Below are 17322 nucleotides of genomic sequence, written 5' to 3' on the forward strand. Positions count from 1 at the left end.
CCATCCTCCCCCTCCCCCTATCTTTTTCTCTCCCCCCCCTTCCCATTTTCTATGATGACAGCCAGTATGCTACGTTTATGACACCTGGACCAAACCTACCTTATTTTTTTTACCATACCCTTTTTCAACGTGGACGTTGAACAGGGTATACGAAATAGAATTCAACGTGATTTTGAAAAATCAATGCCATTGTGCGCTCACCCATCGTATCTAGGTAGGTGTCGAGGACATGGATCTTGTCGGGTATGTAGGAGGACTAACCGGTAAGTAGATTTCCGGAGCTTTTCTTGGAAGGCGCTCATTGTCATTTTGTGGTAGCGATATCCTCAATGGCCCGTGGCCTAGTCTAGGACCTACAGGATCGGCCTTTCTTGAGCCGTGGCTTACATTGAATACAAGGTGAGCGGGTCAGATATATACCTACCTAAACATTGCTCGTCCTCGAATGTAGCAACTGTGGAGATATGTACCCATGACTTCCATGCCCGAGGAGGTGGTACAAAATATATCTCGATCCATACGAGTGTGGATATCCTACATCGAGGCTAGCGAGAGGCAAATGTAAACAAAAACAAACGGGTTAAATAAACACAGCTGTATAGCGCGAGTACCCATGGTCTATGCCATCCTCCTGTACAAATAAAATGCCTGCGTAGGCGAAACTAAAACCCGAATTTCGACCCCAGCGCTGCGCAAAGGTCGGTCAGTGTCATGTACCTAATGACGCAAGGGGGGGGGCGGGGGGGTTTGAGAAAGGATGCCCTCGAGATCACTTACCGCCAAAGACAGCCTTCCTCTTCTGGCTCTGTACGTACTTTCCCACGTCGCTCACAAAATTGCTGCTGTTCTCCTCTAACCGGTCCATCGAGTCACCGACAATTCCGAGACGCTCGGTTCGTTCCTGGACTTGGCGTGACATGTATGCGAGGTAGCCCTCTTGGTTACCCTGGGGCTCTGAGGGGGGCGCACGACCTTCTCGAAGTGCTTGGCGGCGCTCTTGCTCGTCCAGCCTCATCTGTTCGATCATTCGCTTTGAAAGTGGGCGGTCTGGGCCTCCAACTATTCTTGACGTTAGATGATGGTCTTCAACCTCGATCATGAGTGTGTTAAATGAGGATGGTCACATACTCAGCAGGTCCATATCTGCTGGCGAGACATATTGAGTGCCAGAGATCCACTGGATGTTAGAAATAGTAGGACGCGCGGGAATCACTTTTTCGGGGTCATAGAGACGATCTTGCGAGGGGCTCCTGTGAAGGTCGTTAGCACTGCCCTGAGGATAGAGATCGAGAATCGTACAATGTATTTCCAGATCCCCAGACATTGAACAGTCCGACCTCAGAAGGGCCAACCCATGTCATGACGTTACCAGAGGGTGTAATGCATGCTTCCGAGAGTCGTCGCATTTCGGCAATGCGGTTAATACTTGCGCAGCCAATATCCCGGAGAGCAGGAATGGAGAAAGCGCGAGCATTCCCATCACCGAAAAGGCCAACCAAGCTATATCCGCGTCCTTCAACCTTCACGACAGCGGCTGCATCGCAGAGATAGTCGTCCCAGGTCTTATGAGCACCCTTGGAGGTCGGGGGTTTGAAGATGCGGCAGCTTGAGGGGGTAACTGCGACAACAACACCGTTGGTCTTCACGCCGTGTCTCAAGCCACCGACGGCATTGGGAGTGGCAAGCGCCGGGCTGCCCGAGTCCGCATCAATCGGAATAAGCTGGATGATTTTGTCTTCGACCGGCGAGAACCCAGCAAAAGCGGCCGAGTAAGTGCCATTGGATGCAGGGAGAATCTTGAAAGTTGCTACGTTGCCTCCGTTTGTGCCCACAAAGCAGCAAATGCTGGAGTAGTCTGAAGTTAAAAAGTCAGTTGAGAGAACGGGGGTTTCAGTGATGACACAAAATCCATACCATCGCCTTCCAAAGTCATCACCCCAAATTCAATGCTGGTTGGCCACTCCACCGAAATGTCCTCTGAGCCACGGGGCTTGCGGAAGCTGCTTCGTTTCGGAGCCTTGATAAAATCGGACAGATGCGCTGTGTGAATAATTGCAGGGCCGCGCAAGTCAAGAATAACTAAGCTACCACCTTCGAAACCAGCAGCGACAAAGCCAACCTGGCTATGCTTCAAAGCTGTCACCGGCCCGAGCTGCATATCAAGAAGGGTCAAGGGAAGCAGACCTGTCTTCAGGCCAGGGTCCGCCCGGTTACTGATTGGGGTCAACTTTCCAGGACCCTGATTGGCACCGGGGGACTGTTCGTTGCCGTACGAGGCATTGTTGGCCCATCGGAAAACAACCACCTCACCGCTGCGGAGGCCAACAGACAGCTCACCTGTTGTGCTAGCAAGAGACATCTCGGTCACCTCCACGTTACCAACTCGGCCAACAGCCCGAGCCAGATCCACCTGAACCACCTCGCCGTTCTCAATTTCGTCGTCATGGCCAGCATCCCAGAGCCGGATTGTTCCATCGGCATGAGCAGTAGAAAGGATATTCCGGTTCTCGAAGCGCTTGAGAGGATTCTTCGCTTCTGCGCCTCCAAACACAAATTTGGGTCCATGCGCTCGGCTCTCCTTCAGCCCTAACCAGGCACTGCGATCAACTGACGTAAGAGTAGCCTTGTTCACAAACGGATGAACGAAGGATAGGTATGGGTGGATCATATTGGTCGGTGTAATTGCGTGGCCACTCGGGAAGCTCATTGTGATCAACTCCCCCGACGAAAGCACAACGATAATGACAATTGGGTCATGAGCACCTCCAAAATAGGGAGTGGAGCGAGGGATAGGGCAAAAGTTGATGGCGTGCGCACCCGGCGGAATCGGAAGATTCATGTGACGGCGAGGTCTCTCAAAGTAACCCGACAGTACCTGCCAAGACGAGGTGGAGTAGTTGGGAGTCGGACCCATATCCAGGAAAGTGAGGCCTTTGTTTGGATCGCCTGCAGCTTTGCCGCCGGCTACCAGAAGACCAGTATCATCCGGGTTGTCTTTGGCACACCATGCAACTTTCGTGATGGGTTCCTTGGGCCCGGTAGACGAGCCAGCCGAGCCAGCCGAGCCAGGTCGACCCGAGGAGCCTGGCTGGTCAACATTGGCGGCCTGAATAGTCCTGGCATGAAGCCTGCGGCCGTCTTTCGAATCCCAGAGGACAAGGCTTGTGTCTTCATGGACAGTCAACACGAAGATACCATTTGGATGCCAGATCGCATTGGTCAGCCTGGGTCGGCGCACTCCCATAGAAGACAACTCGGGGTCCCCGCCCCGGGCTCCAGCGGGAACCTCATAGACAAAGAACTTCTGAGCAATATTTTGCTTGAATGAAAATGTGACTGCTCCCTCCGGATATCCAACGAGAATTTTGCCAATGTCACGTGTAGAAAATGCTAGCGAAATAACCGGACACAGCCGTGATCGGGGATTGCGTTCCAACCACAGGTTCGGGATCTTGAAAGGCGTCAAGCCCTGTCGGTCGAGATCGTAAGCAATGGTTTCACCTGTTCCGCTGTCAGTGATTTCAGAATCCCCGGAGCATAAGCATCGGGGACCAACGAACCGTTCGACAAGCCAATGAAGGCGTACTCCAGGCTAGGGTCGGTTGCGAGCGCAGTGGGTTGGCCCGGCGGCGCATAGGATGTCACCAGGCTGTTTGATTCAAGGGAGAATATGCAAATCTCATTCTTTGAATCAACACTGATGAGCTTGTCCGCGCAAAACTGGAGGAACTTCGCGGAGGCCTTGCGCGGGAAGTTAAAGACGACCGCCACGCGCCGTTGTCCAAAGACATAGATCTGGCCACTCCCAAACGAGGTATCATTGGTGCCGACAGCGAGGAGAGATTGAACCGGATCGTAGGCGACTGCGCTGATCTGGGAGTTGATGCCGCATCGCGCAAACTGGGAGAGCCGGTCTGTCAGTGTTTCGACCGCAGAAGAGGATGCCTAGACCGCTAAGAACGTACGTCGTCGAGCTGAAACAAGTCCGGGGACAAGCCCTCGGACAAGTCCTTCTGAATACCAGCTTGCTTGCCTCTCAGAAATTGGGCCATTTCCGGCAAGTGAGTGGTGGCAGGCTGTAGAGGTAGGAAGGATGGGGAAAAAAGTGGTGAATCTGTCTGCGGACCGCTCCCAGCTGACGACATGGCGGCGGCGGCTAAACAGATCTGCCCCGCTCCCGCCTTACCGTCGGGACGCCCAGCAAGCTAAGCGGCCATCCTATGGAAAGAAACACTTTCAGGCTGGAGAAAAAGAAGGGAGATCAAGAAGAGATTCGGTATAGTACGTTCATCTATATAATTTGAAACTTGCGGGCAGTCCGTGGATTTCATCACTGTCGATGATAGTATGTATGAGAACCCCAAGTATCACATGCCGAACGGTATATACATGGAGGCTCCACAGCGGAACGGTCTGCACAGCGGAGGCCGCTGAACAACAATTGATGCAAATCGCGCTGTTTTAGGTGTAATTCTGGAACTCAAGGGTATCATCTCATCTTAATGCTCCTCCCATGCAAATGACCGTCTACCGTGCCTCTTCATGCCGATTCAATCACCATCAACTTCGCGATGGCGGCGGTCAGTCGCCTTCGCGCATAGAATTCCTTTGGTTCATCGCGACTACGATAGTATTGTATGGTGATTTGGCATACCAATCGGTAGCAGGAATACCTAGTCGGATGCAGCATGTCAGTGAGACCGTCGATCTAGGGGTCGGGTGGATGGGGAAAGAGCGGGACAATCAACCACCTACATCAGTACACGGATATTCGCTTTCTTCGTTCGGAACAAAGGTAGCGCGGCTCCTTCTAACACGGCGGGTGATGGATCCTCGAAGATTTCCGCCATTAATAGGTCGCCCCAGAAGGCACTGCTGAAGTCCACAACACCAGAGAGTTGTTTGGATTCCTCATCCAAGAAGACATGGGTCGGTCGACCAAAGCCCACCACCGTGAGACGGGGCAAGGTGACTTCTTCAAGCGCAGCGGCTAAGCGGACCAGCTCATGCCGAATCTCTGCGTAGGGTAGGTGAATGAACATATCTTCGGCGTCCCGGAGCACGCTCTCAAATAGAGCACAGAATGCTTCCCGCCACGACCGTTTCCCAGCTCCGATGGCGACTTGCTGCAAAGTGCCAAAACCAGGAGCAACATTCTGGCCAATCGTAGCGGCCAGGAATCCCAGATGACGGTCAATATCGTTGCATTGTCGGGCAGTGAGTCGGCCTTGCATGTCCGAGAGTCTACTCCCCTTCACATACTGCCGCACAAGGAAGGCAGATCCTAAATGCGCCCCGCGAGGATCGTAGTGATAGAGTCGAGGAATGCACGGATTTGCATTGTGCCCTAGAAGAGCCAAGACACGGGCTTCCGTCTCCAGATAAAGACGTTCGTGCCGAAGAAGGGGGGTCCTCGGGAGAGGAGAACTTTTGAGCAGTAATCGAACTCTGTTGGAGAGGGTGAGGCGGCGCAAACAATGCATATGACCGAGGATATTCTGCGATTGTTGCACACGAACCGTGGGAGGGAATAGCAATGACAGCACAGCATCTAGTCGCTGGTATTCCTCCGATTCAGCAGCCAGGGCGTCATGATAAGTGGAGGGCATATTGAGTCCCTTCAGGGATAAGAAAGCAGACTGCGTCGTCACATCGGAGTGATGCATTCTGTGCTGTATGTGGATCGGGGGGAAGCCCGCCGAAATAGATGATCAGAGAACCCCTGACCGTAATCAGTGGTTATCAGAGATACAGTAGGATACCGAGCAGATCCCTCCGAGGACATTGTTTTGACATGCAACGCATCCTTGACCCTGGGGGCGTTTTCGGCACTAGGAGGTAGGAAGAAATGAATTAACTCCACGGTATCCATCCACAAAGGGGAGGTCTCCCAGCGAGGGGGCCCAGCAGACCGCCATCGTTGCACGCCCACGTAACCCTCAATCCTCAGCAGGGTAAGTGGCCGCGGGGCCCAAGACGCGCCATGACATGGACCTACGGTAGGTTTAGCTACGCGAGATACGGGGGCTGGTGGAGGCTCGACCCGAGCTTGTCTGGAGACCGTGAGCTATAGTTGGGCATTGGTCCGAGAAATCTGACTTGACCATGGTGCAAGGATTGTGTCATTTACAGACTCCACTGAATGATTGTCGAGCAGGGCAAATGAAAAGTAAGGAACCGTTCAAAGCCCCAACAGAACGAGTAGAGAGGCCGGGCTAATCAAAAGAGGCGAGGATGTCAGCGATGCTTTCTCGCCTAAGGATCCCGCTTGAAGACAACGCGGACATCCGAGCACCCGCCCGCGGGCCAATCACAAGCGCGTCTTGCCGAATGTCCCTTGGTGGATCTCCAGTTGCGGGCCTGCGATGGCACCAAGAATCGCTGGCGTTTCGGCAAGCCCTTCCCAATGGTTCCAAAGGTTCCAAATGTTCCACACCTTCCTTCATACATCCAGTGTCATCACCCTAATTCTCGCCTTGCATCGCCTCGTCCCGAGATTGCTTTCGTTCCCGATTGCTGGGCGTTCGCTAACCGCCCGCCCCCTCCCCACACAACCGGCGCTCCGGAGACGGTATGCAAGCCTAGCACGGGCTTACAAGCAGACAGCCACAAGCGATGGTGGAATTGTTGGCCATGTGCTGAACTTCTACCGTGGACACCCGATGGAAAACCCTGACCCGATAGTCGGGTTGTAGGCTCCCCAGTTCGTGCGAGTAAGAATTTGGAGACTCGGACAGGTTCCGCACCGTGGGAGCCAACTTGGGGGTCCTTGAATCCTATGAGGTACCGGGGTAGGCATAAACAAACATTTCTTCCCAACGGGTGAGCTGGTGGCTGCATAAAATCGCTCCGGGCTAGGAAATATGATAGATTGCTCGCGGCTCGACCCGCGCGCTCGTATGCAAAGCTACCGCAATATATCATCTCGATTCGTAAGTGGTTTTCCACCCTGGGCTTGAGAGGTCTGTCGAAGCAACAACCCTGTTGATTGGCTCGGTGCCACACGGTACCTAAGACGTCTCTGCGACCCTATCCTCCGGACCCGGACCCGTCGGGTCTTCCTTCGGGGCTGGCTTCGGGGCCGGATCGTAGATCTCGGCCAGATTAAACCGTTTCAGCTGATCGTAATCACTTCCCACGACGCTCATCCCAATGATATTCTATCGAGCCTGTCAGCCTTTCCTGGGATGACTCACCGCGTGTGAACTCACCTGGCTGACATCCACCAGAATAATCTGGTCGTAGTTTTTCAGATTCACGGGGTGCTCAGGCCCCACAATGTCGGCAACAGTCTTGATGATAGAGTCTCGATTGAATTTGTTGTTTCCTCGTACCGAAGGCCGAATCGCGTACTACAACCAACAAGCCATCAGCACAGTCCCCAACAAGTCTGACAGCTGCCAGCCCCATCCCGGCTCAAATGCAGGATCGGGCGTCGAGCCAGCAACGGCACGAAAGCCGGCGCGGCAACAGGGGCCTCCCAACCCACCTTCTTCGGTGGACCCCCAGAATGGAAGTGCGGCTTGAGAATCTCGCGAGCGAAGGCTTCGAGATCCACGCTAAGAGTCTTCCGGACCTCAGTGACCGGGGTCATGCGCTTAATATATCGGCTCCGCTTCGTCTCCGGATTGGCCTGTGCTTCAGCACACAGGCGGTGCACCAGCTCCACCGGATCAATCGACTTCTCGAGTCGTACGAATATCACTTGTTCGGGGTTAGCAGGGGCACCATGGGCTGTTTCGTGAACCGACCGCTGCTGCACGATTGCGTCAAGGAAAGATCGCGAACGCACCACAGGGCATTTCTAAGCGAATAGCTTCGAAGGGGCGCTTTTTATCCTTGTTGGGTTTCAAGCCTGCAAGCTCCTTCTGGATCTGGGCCTCGATATCGCCGTCATCCTCATCCTCGGGCTCATCTTCGTCCACCTCTTTTGCCGCCGAGGTTTCAAGAGCCTAGAACATCAGATTAGTGGCTACTGCGACCATCTTGGCAGGCTGACCACATGCAGGACGCGCAGTCTGTTCGGTGAGATGGACTCACCTGGGAGAAGATGTCGAGTGTTTCGGCGACGCACTTTCCCTCCCTGCCCATGTCGCAGGTCACAATCACACCCACATCACCAGTGTCGATGTTGATTTTGCGGCTGGATTTCTGCCATGCTGGTTTCCCGCCCTGTGGAATAATTTAGCGTCTACTTCCTTCCAAATGCTTCCTAAGGACTGGGAGGAAGCGGGTACGGGCACGCGCGCACTCCGCACTCCGCAAACCCTTGTGATGCGCGTACCTTCTGGCGCTTGGCCGACTGACCGGCGTTATTCGGCATACTGCGTTTCTCCCCAGCCATCGGGAAGGAGGAAGAGAGTGGTTGTCCAGCAGCAGGCTAATTTTCTGCGACTGATAAACTGCTAGGCGGAGGAGTGGGGGAAGGCCCCGAGGTTTGTGTGATCGGCCCTTTGTCAATTGGGTTTAGCGGGCGCACATCAAGTGGATCACCTCGAGCTGGACGGCTGCCAAAGCTTAAGTATTTGGCTGTTTCCATCTCCGTTCTGCTGACGAGATCAATCAGTTACTACAGAATCTACTATAGTAATTGATTGGGAGTTGGCTGGAGAGCAAACCAAGCCAGTTGTGAATATAGGAATTGGCCCACCGGCCTCGTGGTCCATCCCTGTCATACAACCATAAACAATGCGGTGGTGGTGATGACATGACATCAACGGTCCATTCATGACGTAGTCCAGGTCTCAGCATCGCCAGAGGTTAAAGGGCAAGCCCGAGTGCCCTGTTTCTCTGTCGCAGAATTCTGATGGCTCATCACACTGGCTAAAAGGTACGCTGCTCACCCCGCCCTTGACTAGGCTCGCCGACCTTCACCTTTCCCCTCGCCAACTCGCCAACCCTCCGTCAATCAATCCACCATGGTGTCCGACGATATTGTTACGCGGGAGCTCGAGAATCCAATGGACGTCGCCGAGTACCTTTTTCGGCGTCTGCACGAGGTCGGTATTCGTGCGGTGCACGGCGTGCCGGGCGACTACAATCTCGCTGCATTGGACTACCTGCCCAAGTGCGGTCTCGACTGGGTGGGGAACTGTAATGAGCTCAATGCGGGTATGTCTTTAAAAACCCGCAGTGAAGAGTTTGTGGTCGCATCTAACGCGGGTTATGGTGATAGGTTATGCGGCCGATGGCTACGCGCGTGTGAAGGGCATCAGTGCTCTGATCACTACATTTGGCGTCGGAGAGTTGTCAGCCTTGAACGCCATCGCAGGTGCATACTCTGAATTTGTCCCCATCATCCACATCGTTGGTCAGCCAACTACCCAGTCGCAGAAGAATGGGATGCTGCTGCACCACACCCTCGGCAATGGCGATTTCAATGTCTTTAACCGTATGAGTGCGGCAATCTCCTGCTACGTTGCCCGCCTTGAGGACCCCCGCGATGCGGCGACTCTTATCGACAGCGCAATTCGTGAGTGCTGGGTCCGTAGTCGTCCAGTCTACGTGACTCTCCCCACCGATATGATTGCCTCCAAGGTCAATGGCAACCGCCTGAAGCAGCCAATTGACCTGTCATTGCCCGGTAATGACCCTGAGAAGGAGGACTACGTTGTTGATGTGGTTCTGAAGTATCTCCATGCCGCCAAGAACCCTGTTATCCTGGTTGATGCCTGTGCCATTCGCCACCGTGTTCTGGACGAGGTCCATGATCTGGTCGAGGCCTCTGGCCTACCCACCTTCGTGGCACCAATGGGCAAGGGCGCAGTGAATGAGGCACACAAGAATTTCGGCGGTGTCTACGCTGGAAATGGATCCAACCCGGGCGTAAGCGAGGTGATCGAGTCATCAGATCTCATTCTCAGCATTGGCGCCATTAAGTCCGACTTTAATACGACCGGATTCACGTATCGCATTGGCCAGCTGAACACCATCGATTTCCACAGCACCTACGTGCGCGTGCGGTATTCCGAGTACCCCGATGTCCACATGAAGGGTGTGCTCCGTAAGGTTGTTCAGCGTATGGGCAAGCTCAACCTTTCGCCAATTCCCCATATCACCAACAAGGTCCCCGAAAGTGAGCAGACTTCAAGCCAGACCATCACTCACGCCTGGCTCTGGCCGACTGTTGGCCAGTGGCTCAAGGAGAACGACGTGGTCATTACGGAGACAGGTACTGCCAACTTCGGCATCTGGGATACTCGCTTCCCTGCCAATGTCACCGCACTTAGCCAGGTGCTTTGGGGGAGTATTGGGTATTCAATGGGCGCTTGCCAGGGTGCTGCGCTGGCTGCCAAGGAACAAAACAATCGCCGCACGATCTTGTTTATTGGAGACGGCAGCACCCAGTTGACGGTGCAGGAGCTCAGCACGATGCTTCGGAATAAGCTGAACCCCATTATGTAAGTCCGGGCTATGGGAAGAAGGTACAATACCGTGATTTCAAAACGCACGTGCTGATGATACCATATCTAGATTTGTGATCTGCAATGAGGGTTACACCATTGAGCGATACATCCACGGATGGGAGGCGGGCTACAACGACATCCAGCCCTGGGACTATGCCAATATCCCCAAGGTTTTCGGCGGCCAGGATGCGTACAAGAGCTACCGCATCAAGACCAGAGATGAGCTGACCAAGCTCTTTGCCAACAAGGATTTCAGCACCCCCAACCAACTCCAGGTGAGTCGTTTCTGCTGTTCTGCTGTTCTGCTGTTTGGATGTTTCACCGAAGAAAGTCCGAACAAGGCTAATTCGTTGGCTAGCTGGTCGAGCTGTACATGCCTCGCAACGATGCTCCCGCTGGGTTGAAGCTGACCGCCGAGGCCGCAGCTGAGCGCAACAAATAAGGGATCCGTTGAGGCGACCGGTCGCCAATTATCGCGAGCTCTTCTCCTGGTCGTTAGATTTGATCCCCAGCATTGCGCTTCAACCATTTGGATAGTCTCTTCGGCAAATGGCTTCGAACGGCTCGGGACATGTGCGCAGCCCCTCATATGGCCTGTATCCTGGTTTACGTCTCCATATTTTCTCCTGAATTTCTATCCATTTAATGGCTAGAAAAGCATCTCTCCTTCAGAAATTGAAGTTGATATTAGAAATTGGATCTGGACAGCTACATTGCCCACCAGGACAGGTGGTGATCTCGAGGTAGCATTGGGCAGAAAGATGCTACTTACATAGTAAACTAGTTCGAGCCATGTTGGCAGGCCGACCTGACCGCCAGACGGGCGGGACCACCGTAGCTGCTTCAGCTGTCAAGTCACCCGCCCCCAGGCCATTTTTCGGTCTGAAGCCTGCCGGCCGGGGAACTGGTCAAACTTGGCGGTTTCATGGAGGGAAAGGGGGCCAGGGATCCCCGACGCGGATATGACACCGGCTGGAGCTAGCGACGTTCGAACAGGGGGCCCAATCCCTAGCTACCGCTTAGCCCTCAGGGGGAGAGAGGAGACCTGTTGGCCTTGTTACTCGTGTCTTTTGCAGAGTCTCTCATATGTGTGTGGCCGCACGCAGTAGTCGGTAGTCAGTACAGAGCAGCGAGCCAAGTGTAGCCCGACCCGACCAAACGGGGCCCATCCGCCACAAACAAATCCGCGTCTCCACTCTTGACTGCGGGCCCACGTGACGATCGCAGCGCCCTGATCATGAGGCATCCAAGCTCTTTCCCGGCCCTTTGTTTCCCAAACAATATCTTTTATCCCTCGAGATTTCGCCTCGGTTAGTAAGTGTAAGTGTATGTGTGTGTGTGTGTGTGTGTGTGTGTGGGCTTCCTTGGGGATGAATTCTCCGAAGCAAGGAGCCCATGACTGGATTGCTCACCCGTCGCTTTTGGTTGCGCCGGCTTTACGATCGGAGGGGGATCGCCCTTGCCGTTCCTTACCTTGAGATTTGCTGACGATAAGACTTATTTGAGCAGCACCGAGCCCAGCCTCTTTCAGCTGGTTGTAAAGTTTGGTCGTGCGCACGACGACGCCATCCTTCCTACTCGCAACTCGAATCCTGGCCTCGACACACCCTGGCCTTCGGCGACAGCTTCGGACACGCCGATCTGGACCATGTCGGCTACGGAGTTCGCTATCTGAAGAGCACTGTGATGCGGAGACACTGGCGAGAATCTCACTAGACTTTTTTCTCCTCGCCAAGTGGCCTAGTGCTCACAGCTTGAGATTGTGCGCTCAGTGAGCACTGTCCACCATGGACGGTCAACGACAATACATCCCTGGGCCACCAACCAACCAGCATCCTGTTAACCTGCCTCCGCCTCCTCCACGACCCCCCCATCAGCAGGTACAACAACACCAGACTGGGGTGCCACCTCCACCTCCTGGTCCCCCTCCTGGGCCGCCCCCGGGAACCGGGTATGGCGCACCTACGGGTTGGCAGCAAAGCTGGGGCAGACAGCCGATGCCTAGCGGATTTCCACCTCCACCCCCTCCGCCGCTTCACCAAAATCAACATATAGCAGCATACCGTCCACCTGCTCCTCTAGCGATTGTCCCCCAATCCGACACCCAACCACTCACTTCCGCAACCTATATACCCGGAAATGATACAATTGGAGTTGGTATTCCGCCCTTGTTCGAGACGAACGGACAAGCCTACGACTCCTACCCCCAGCAACGACAAGCGAGTAGCCAAACGTATCACCCTGGCACCGATGGAACCTATAACCCACAAACACCAGCGGCCCGAGTTGCTCCTCCGTTTGCCCTACACAACAATGTTCACGAGTTGGTGACCCACGAGAATCCGCTGCAGAATTCGGCTCAAGGCATAGACCTCGCGAAATCACCGAGCCATCGACATCAACCCAGTGGTGCGTCGCTCGGTGGAATGTCTCCTAGCGAAGCTGCTATTCAGTGGCCGCTGGACCGGGTACTTCTTTGGCTTGCAAAAAATGGCTTCTCCAAAGATTGGCAAGAAACCTTCATGTCCTTGGAGCTCCAAGGAGCTGATTTCCTCGAGCTTGGCTTGGCATCTGGTGGACGAGGAAATCTTGGGAAAATTCACAAGGTTGTGTATCCCCAGTTGGCCAAGGAATGTGCGCGAAGTGGCACCGGATGGGATTCAACTCGCGAGCGAGAGGAGGGCCTGCGCATGCGCAAGTTAATCCGCCAGATTCACGATAATGGATCTGACTCTTCGATCTCCACACCGATGCGCGGAGAGCCGCCGGCATGGGCTAGCACCTCTGCTGAGAGTGGGACTGGATTCTATACAAGCCAGATGATAGAGCCTCGTTCGGCTGGCCCGACGCCTGGTATCAACGATATTACTCCTGAGCAACTGACCAATGCTCAAAATTCGTCAAATGCGCAAAAGAACCTGCAAATGCGCTCTGTCACCTTGCCCATCCCCTCCGGTCATGATTCGCCAATGTACGATTCTCCCTCAAGAGAATTTCCCACATGGCTGCGATCTGACTATTCTAGAAATGCCTTGGCGACAGTCAATGATCATCGGCGCCAGAGCCCTTCCGTTTCTAGCGAGAACGGCACCCTTCCTCCTTCTCTGCGGGCCCAGGATAGCCCGAAGAGTGGCAGTCCCGCGGCCCAATATGTGTCTCCTTCATATGCGGGGCTAACATCCTCATCTACCGGGGACCTGACATTGAAGTATGAACATTCTCGTGGAAATAGCACAGAGTCTATTCCTGGGGTAGGACGGGGCTCTGCCACAATGGGTCGGTACTACGACAGCCGCAGGCAAGGTCAGGATGGTAACCGGCCGCAGGACCCAGGTCGACCATGGAGCGGAGAAACTTCTTCGTCGTATTCCAGAGATCATGGAAAGGGCATCCTGAATCTTTTTACCCGGAAAAAGGCGCATAAAGCCGATTCTTCGAGCCATCCCTCACCAGAGGATCTGGAGTCTCCCCCAAGCCCCGAACCTCGCACAAATGGCTACCTGCCATATCAGCCTGGTTTCAATACAAGTGACATGTCTCTGGGCGAGCGTCCTTCTTCGGCCACAACGGTTAAGTCAAAGAAATGGATCTTCGCGACCATGGATGGCGTCAACTACCGCCTGATTGATATCTCCGATTGGGATTCTGTGGAAACTCTACGCGCCGGCATTTGCCAGAAGTTGGGCATCTTCGACTGGAGCAGTGCCCAAATTTTCCTCACTCAACCTGGTCAGACCGAGCACGAGGATCCCATGAGTGATTCAATCTTGGCAGTCAGCCGCCGGACTAAGTCTGACGCCTATGGCTCTCTGAAAGTATTCGTGAAAGGGGCCGCTGTTCAAGCCCCAGCAAACCACCTTCCTCGGTTCGACGGCCTTGGAGTCTCGATACCCGTTGACAAGCCGGCCTCCCCCACGGCGGCGACTCATGCCCCAATCCATCGGAAACCACTTGAAGAGGGAGCTCTTAACAGACTATCACCGCATGCCCAGACTAAGCCTAGTTCTGACCTTCTGGGCTCTCGGCAGACCACACTGAAGGCATCAACGCCGAAAACGCCGGCAGACGGTTCTCCGGACCCTGGCCAAGCCTTTGATGCCGACAAGACGGATCTACTTGCTCGCCATGAGGCACATATGCGCGAAGTCGAGCGGAAGCAAAAAGAGCACCGCATTTCCCGACTTCCTCCGTCCACCACACAACAATCACGGAAAGATGCCTACGGCGAGACAGGGTATAGACGTGAAGGTGTGATTGACTTTGATACACCACGCATTTCACCGTACGAAGAGAAGAAGTCTGACAAGTCTGACACGCTGGTGCCTCTTCGGAAACCACCAGTTGCGCCAAACGAATCTAACACCCTCACCAAAATCAACTCGCTTAGGAAAGCTCCAGGTGAGCGCGGAGATCGTCACCGGCCCCAGCCACAGTCTGCAGTGCAAACACATGGTCTTGGAGCAGTACTTGCGAGCGTTGGTCGAATGACGAGTGCCATTGGCACTCCATCCCCTTCGGTCCCGGTGCCTTCGACGCCGTCGTCAACCAATCGGGACAGTGCTGGCTCGGATTCAGACCCACCGAATACGATGGATTCTGCCGTAACAGCTTCAAGTAGGACTACCTTGGGTAAGGCACACAGGCAGCTTGGCTATTATTCTGCAACCCCTTCTGTTGTAACCATAGATACTGACAAGTTGTCCGATCCAGACTCCTCTAGGACTGCTTCCAAATTTGCCGCCGAGCAAGGTCAAAAATCACCTTCATCGTTTGCTGCTCGCTCTGCTACAAATACTTATTCGCCCCAGAGCACGATCTCTCAAAAACCGGGCTTGGTATCTCGCAAGTCATTTGGTCCCGAGTTCGATTTCGAAGAGTCGGAAGTGTCCTTTTTGCGAACGCCACAACAGCCTGTGGCGCAAGCAGATGATGATGGTGATTCATCTGATGATGGCCTCTTTGCAATTCGACCTACAAGAAACGAGTCCCAGAAGCCCGAGCCCGAGCCTGAAAAGAAACGGAAGCCTTCTCTTACCCTGGATACGGATAATAACAACCCGCGTCGGGCGGTCAGCTTCATATCTCCGAATACTGCTTCCGGTGAGAGCTTTCCCGGACCAGCGGGGCACAGTTCCGGTGGAGAGGCTTCCGAATCTCCAGAAAAATTTTCAGGCACCTTTTATGGGACAGACTCTTCAGACGACGAGAAGCCCCAACGGAGAGATTCGTTTGCCAATGGAGATGTTTGGGCTAGCAGACCCGCCGTAGAGGGCGTTATCGACAACCTGGATAGTTTCTTCCCGGATGTCGACCTGGATGCTCCTTACCTCGATGAGCCTCCGTCGCCAAATGCCAAAGGGGACGTTGACAACGGGGCAACCATCAGAGGCAAGCAAGAGGTTGCACATGCACCGCAGCCGCCTGTCGATATAGGCAGTTACACACCGGATGTATTGACAATGCAGCCTCCACCACCGCCACAAGGCGCATCAATCGTTGCTAGACGCAATGTGGACCGCAGTGGCGGTCTGTCGCGGAAGAAGTCAATTCGTGAAGTGGCTAGAGGTGCTGCACACAGAACCAAGAGTATCAGCTCTTCGGGCCCTCAGCGATCAGGCGATCTACTTCGCCGTAAGAGTACCAAGATGTTCGGCGCGAAGATTATGCAAATCAGTCCCAAGCCAGGTACCAGACTCAGTCAGCTCGATCCCATCCCGCAAAACACCCCTCCAGGACCGAGCGGCTCTGTCCCACAGCGTCAGCCCACTTTCCGTATCATCCGTGGTCAACTTATTGGCAAGGGAACCTATGGTCGTGTGTATCTGGGCATGAACGCAGACAATGGTGAAGTCTTGGCGGTGAAGCAAGTCGAGATCAACGCCAGGATCGCAGGAACAGACCGAGACCGTATCAAGGAAATGGTTGCTGCCCTGGACCAGGAGATTGACACGATGCAACATCTCGAGCACCCAAATATTGTGCAGTACTTGGGGTGCGAGCGGGGCGAAATGTCGATTTCCATCTACCTCGAGTATATTTCTGGCGGTTCCATCGGAAGTTGTCTTCGCAAACATGGCAAATTTGAGGAGAGCGTTGTCAAGTCTTTGACCCGCCAAACCCTTGGTGGCTTGGCTTATCTGCATGACATGGGTATTCTCCATCGCGACCTGAAGGCGGATAATATCCTCCTCGACCTTGACGGAACTTGCAAGATCTCCGACTTTGGTATCTCCAAGAAAACAGATGACATCTACGGCAACGACTCCACCAACTCCATGCAGGGCTCAGTCTTCTGGATGGCCCCGGAGGTCATCCAGTCCCAGGGCCAGGGCTACAGTGCTAAAGTCGACATCTGGTCCCTTGGGTGCGTGGTGCTGGAGATGTTTGCTGGCCGCCGGCCGTGGAGCAAGGAAGAAGCCATCGGGGCTATCTTCAAGCTGGGAAGCCTCAACCAGGCTCCGCCTATCCCCGACGACGTTTCCATGAACATCAGTCCTGCAGCTCTTGCATTTATGTACGACTGCTTCACAGTGTAAGTTTTCTATCATGATTCGTATCCGAAGAACCAGCATCTGACTAATTTCTTAAATAGGGATTCCTCCGAACGTCCCACTGCGGGCACCTTGCTCACCCGTCACCCCTTCTGCGAGTCAGATCCTACTTACAATTTCCTGGACACGGCGCTATATGCCAAGATCCGTCACGTTCTGTGAGGTGGTTGCAGCTTTTCAAGAGGCTGATGGAAAGAAATGCTGTGCATCTTTCATTGAGCCTGTGGTTTTATGTTGTGCCTTTTGCTCCCTTGTCCTGCATCGTACATACATACCCTTTTCTCAGTTTCTCTTTTCGTTCGAGCGAGGATTGGCCAGGATGGATTGCCTCTTCGGTGCTCGTGGGCTGAATTCTTGTACATAGT

The 17322-nt window shown here is 54.1% G+C and overlaps 5 protein-coding genes across 5 annotated transcripts; 2 read left to right on the plus strand and 3 right to left on the minus strand.

Annotated features, from left to right (window-relative positions):
* Window positions 1-662: 662 nt before the first annotated feature.
* On the minus strand, window positions 663-4052 carry N7482_000301 (uncharacterized protein; the record flags this gene model as incomplete). The annotated part of the gene is made up of 7 exons (XM_056682426.1): window positions 663-688; window positions 778-1059; window positions 1129-1250; window positions 1300-1855; window positions 1915-3501; window positions 3561-3900; window positions 3966-4052. The coding sequence occupies 7 exons, from the start codon at window positions 4050-4052 to the stop codon at window positions 663-665; spliced, it is 3000 nt and encodes a 999-aa protein (XP_056546032.1).
* A 488-nt stretch (window positions 4053-4540) lies between these two features.
* Window positions 4541-5666, minus strand: N7482_000302 (phosphotransferase family protein; the record flags this gene model as incomplete). The annotated part of the gene is made up of 2 exons (XM_056682427.1): window positions 4541-4673; window positions 4756-5666. The coding sequence occupies 2 exons, from the start codon at window positions 5664-5666 to the stop codon at window positions 4541-4543; spliced, it is 1044 nt and encodes a 347-aa protein (XP_056546033.1).
* A 1344-nt stretch (window positions 5667-7010) lies between these two features.
* N7482_000303 (THUMP domain-containing protein) lies at window positions 7011-8344 on the minus strand (the record flags this gene model as incomplete). The annotated part of the gene is made up of 6 exons (XM_056682428.1): window positions 7011-7160; window positions 7212-7352; window positions 7490-7734; window positions 7793-7952; window positions 8041-8172; window positions 8285-8344. 6 exons carry the CDS (start codon window positions 8342-8344, stop codon window positions 7011-7013), a joined length of 888 nt encoding a protein of 295 aa, XP_056546034.1.
* Window positions 8345-8918: 574 nt separating this feature from the next.
* Window positions 8919-10848, plus strand: N7482_000304 (alpha-keto acid decarboxylase family protein; the record flags this gene model as incomplete). The annotated part of the gene is made up of 4 exons (XM_056682429.1): window positions 8919-9111; window positions 9176-10400; window positions 10474-10681; window positions 10765-10848. 4 exons carry the CDS (start codon window positions 8919-8921, stop codon window positions 10846-10848), a joined length of 1710 nt encoding a protein of 569 aa, XP_056546035.1.
* Window positions 10849-12193: 1345 nt separating this feature from the next.
* On the plus strand, window positions 12194-17119 carry bck1 (uncharacterized protein; the record flags this gene model as incomplete). The annotated part of the gene is made up of 2 exons (XM_056682430.1): window positions 12194-16938; window positions 16999-17119. 2 exons carry the CDS (start codon window positions 12194-12196, stop codon window positions 17117-17119), a joined length of 4866 nt encoding a protein of 1621 aa, XP_056546036.1.
* Window positions 17120-17322: the final 203 nt, after the last annotated feature.

This window comes from Penicillium canariense, assembly GCF_028826845.1.
Source record: "Penicillium canariense strain IBT 26290 chromosome Unknown utg000001l_segment0_segment0, whole genome shotgun sequence".
NCBI lineage: Eukaryota > Fungi > Ascomycota > Eurotiomycetes > Eurotiales > Aspergillaceae > Penicillium > Penicillium canariense.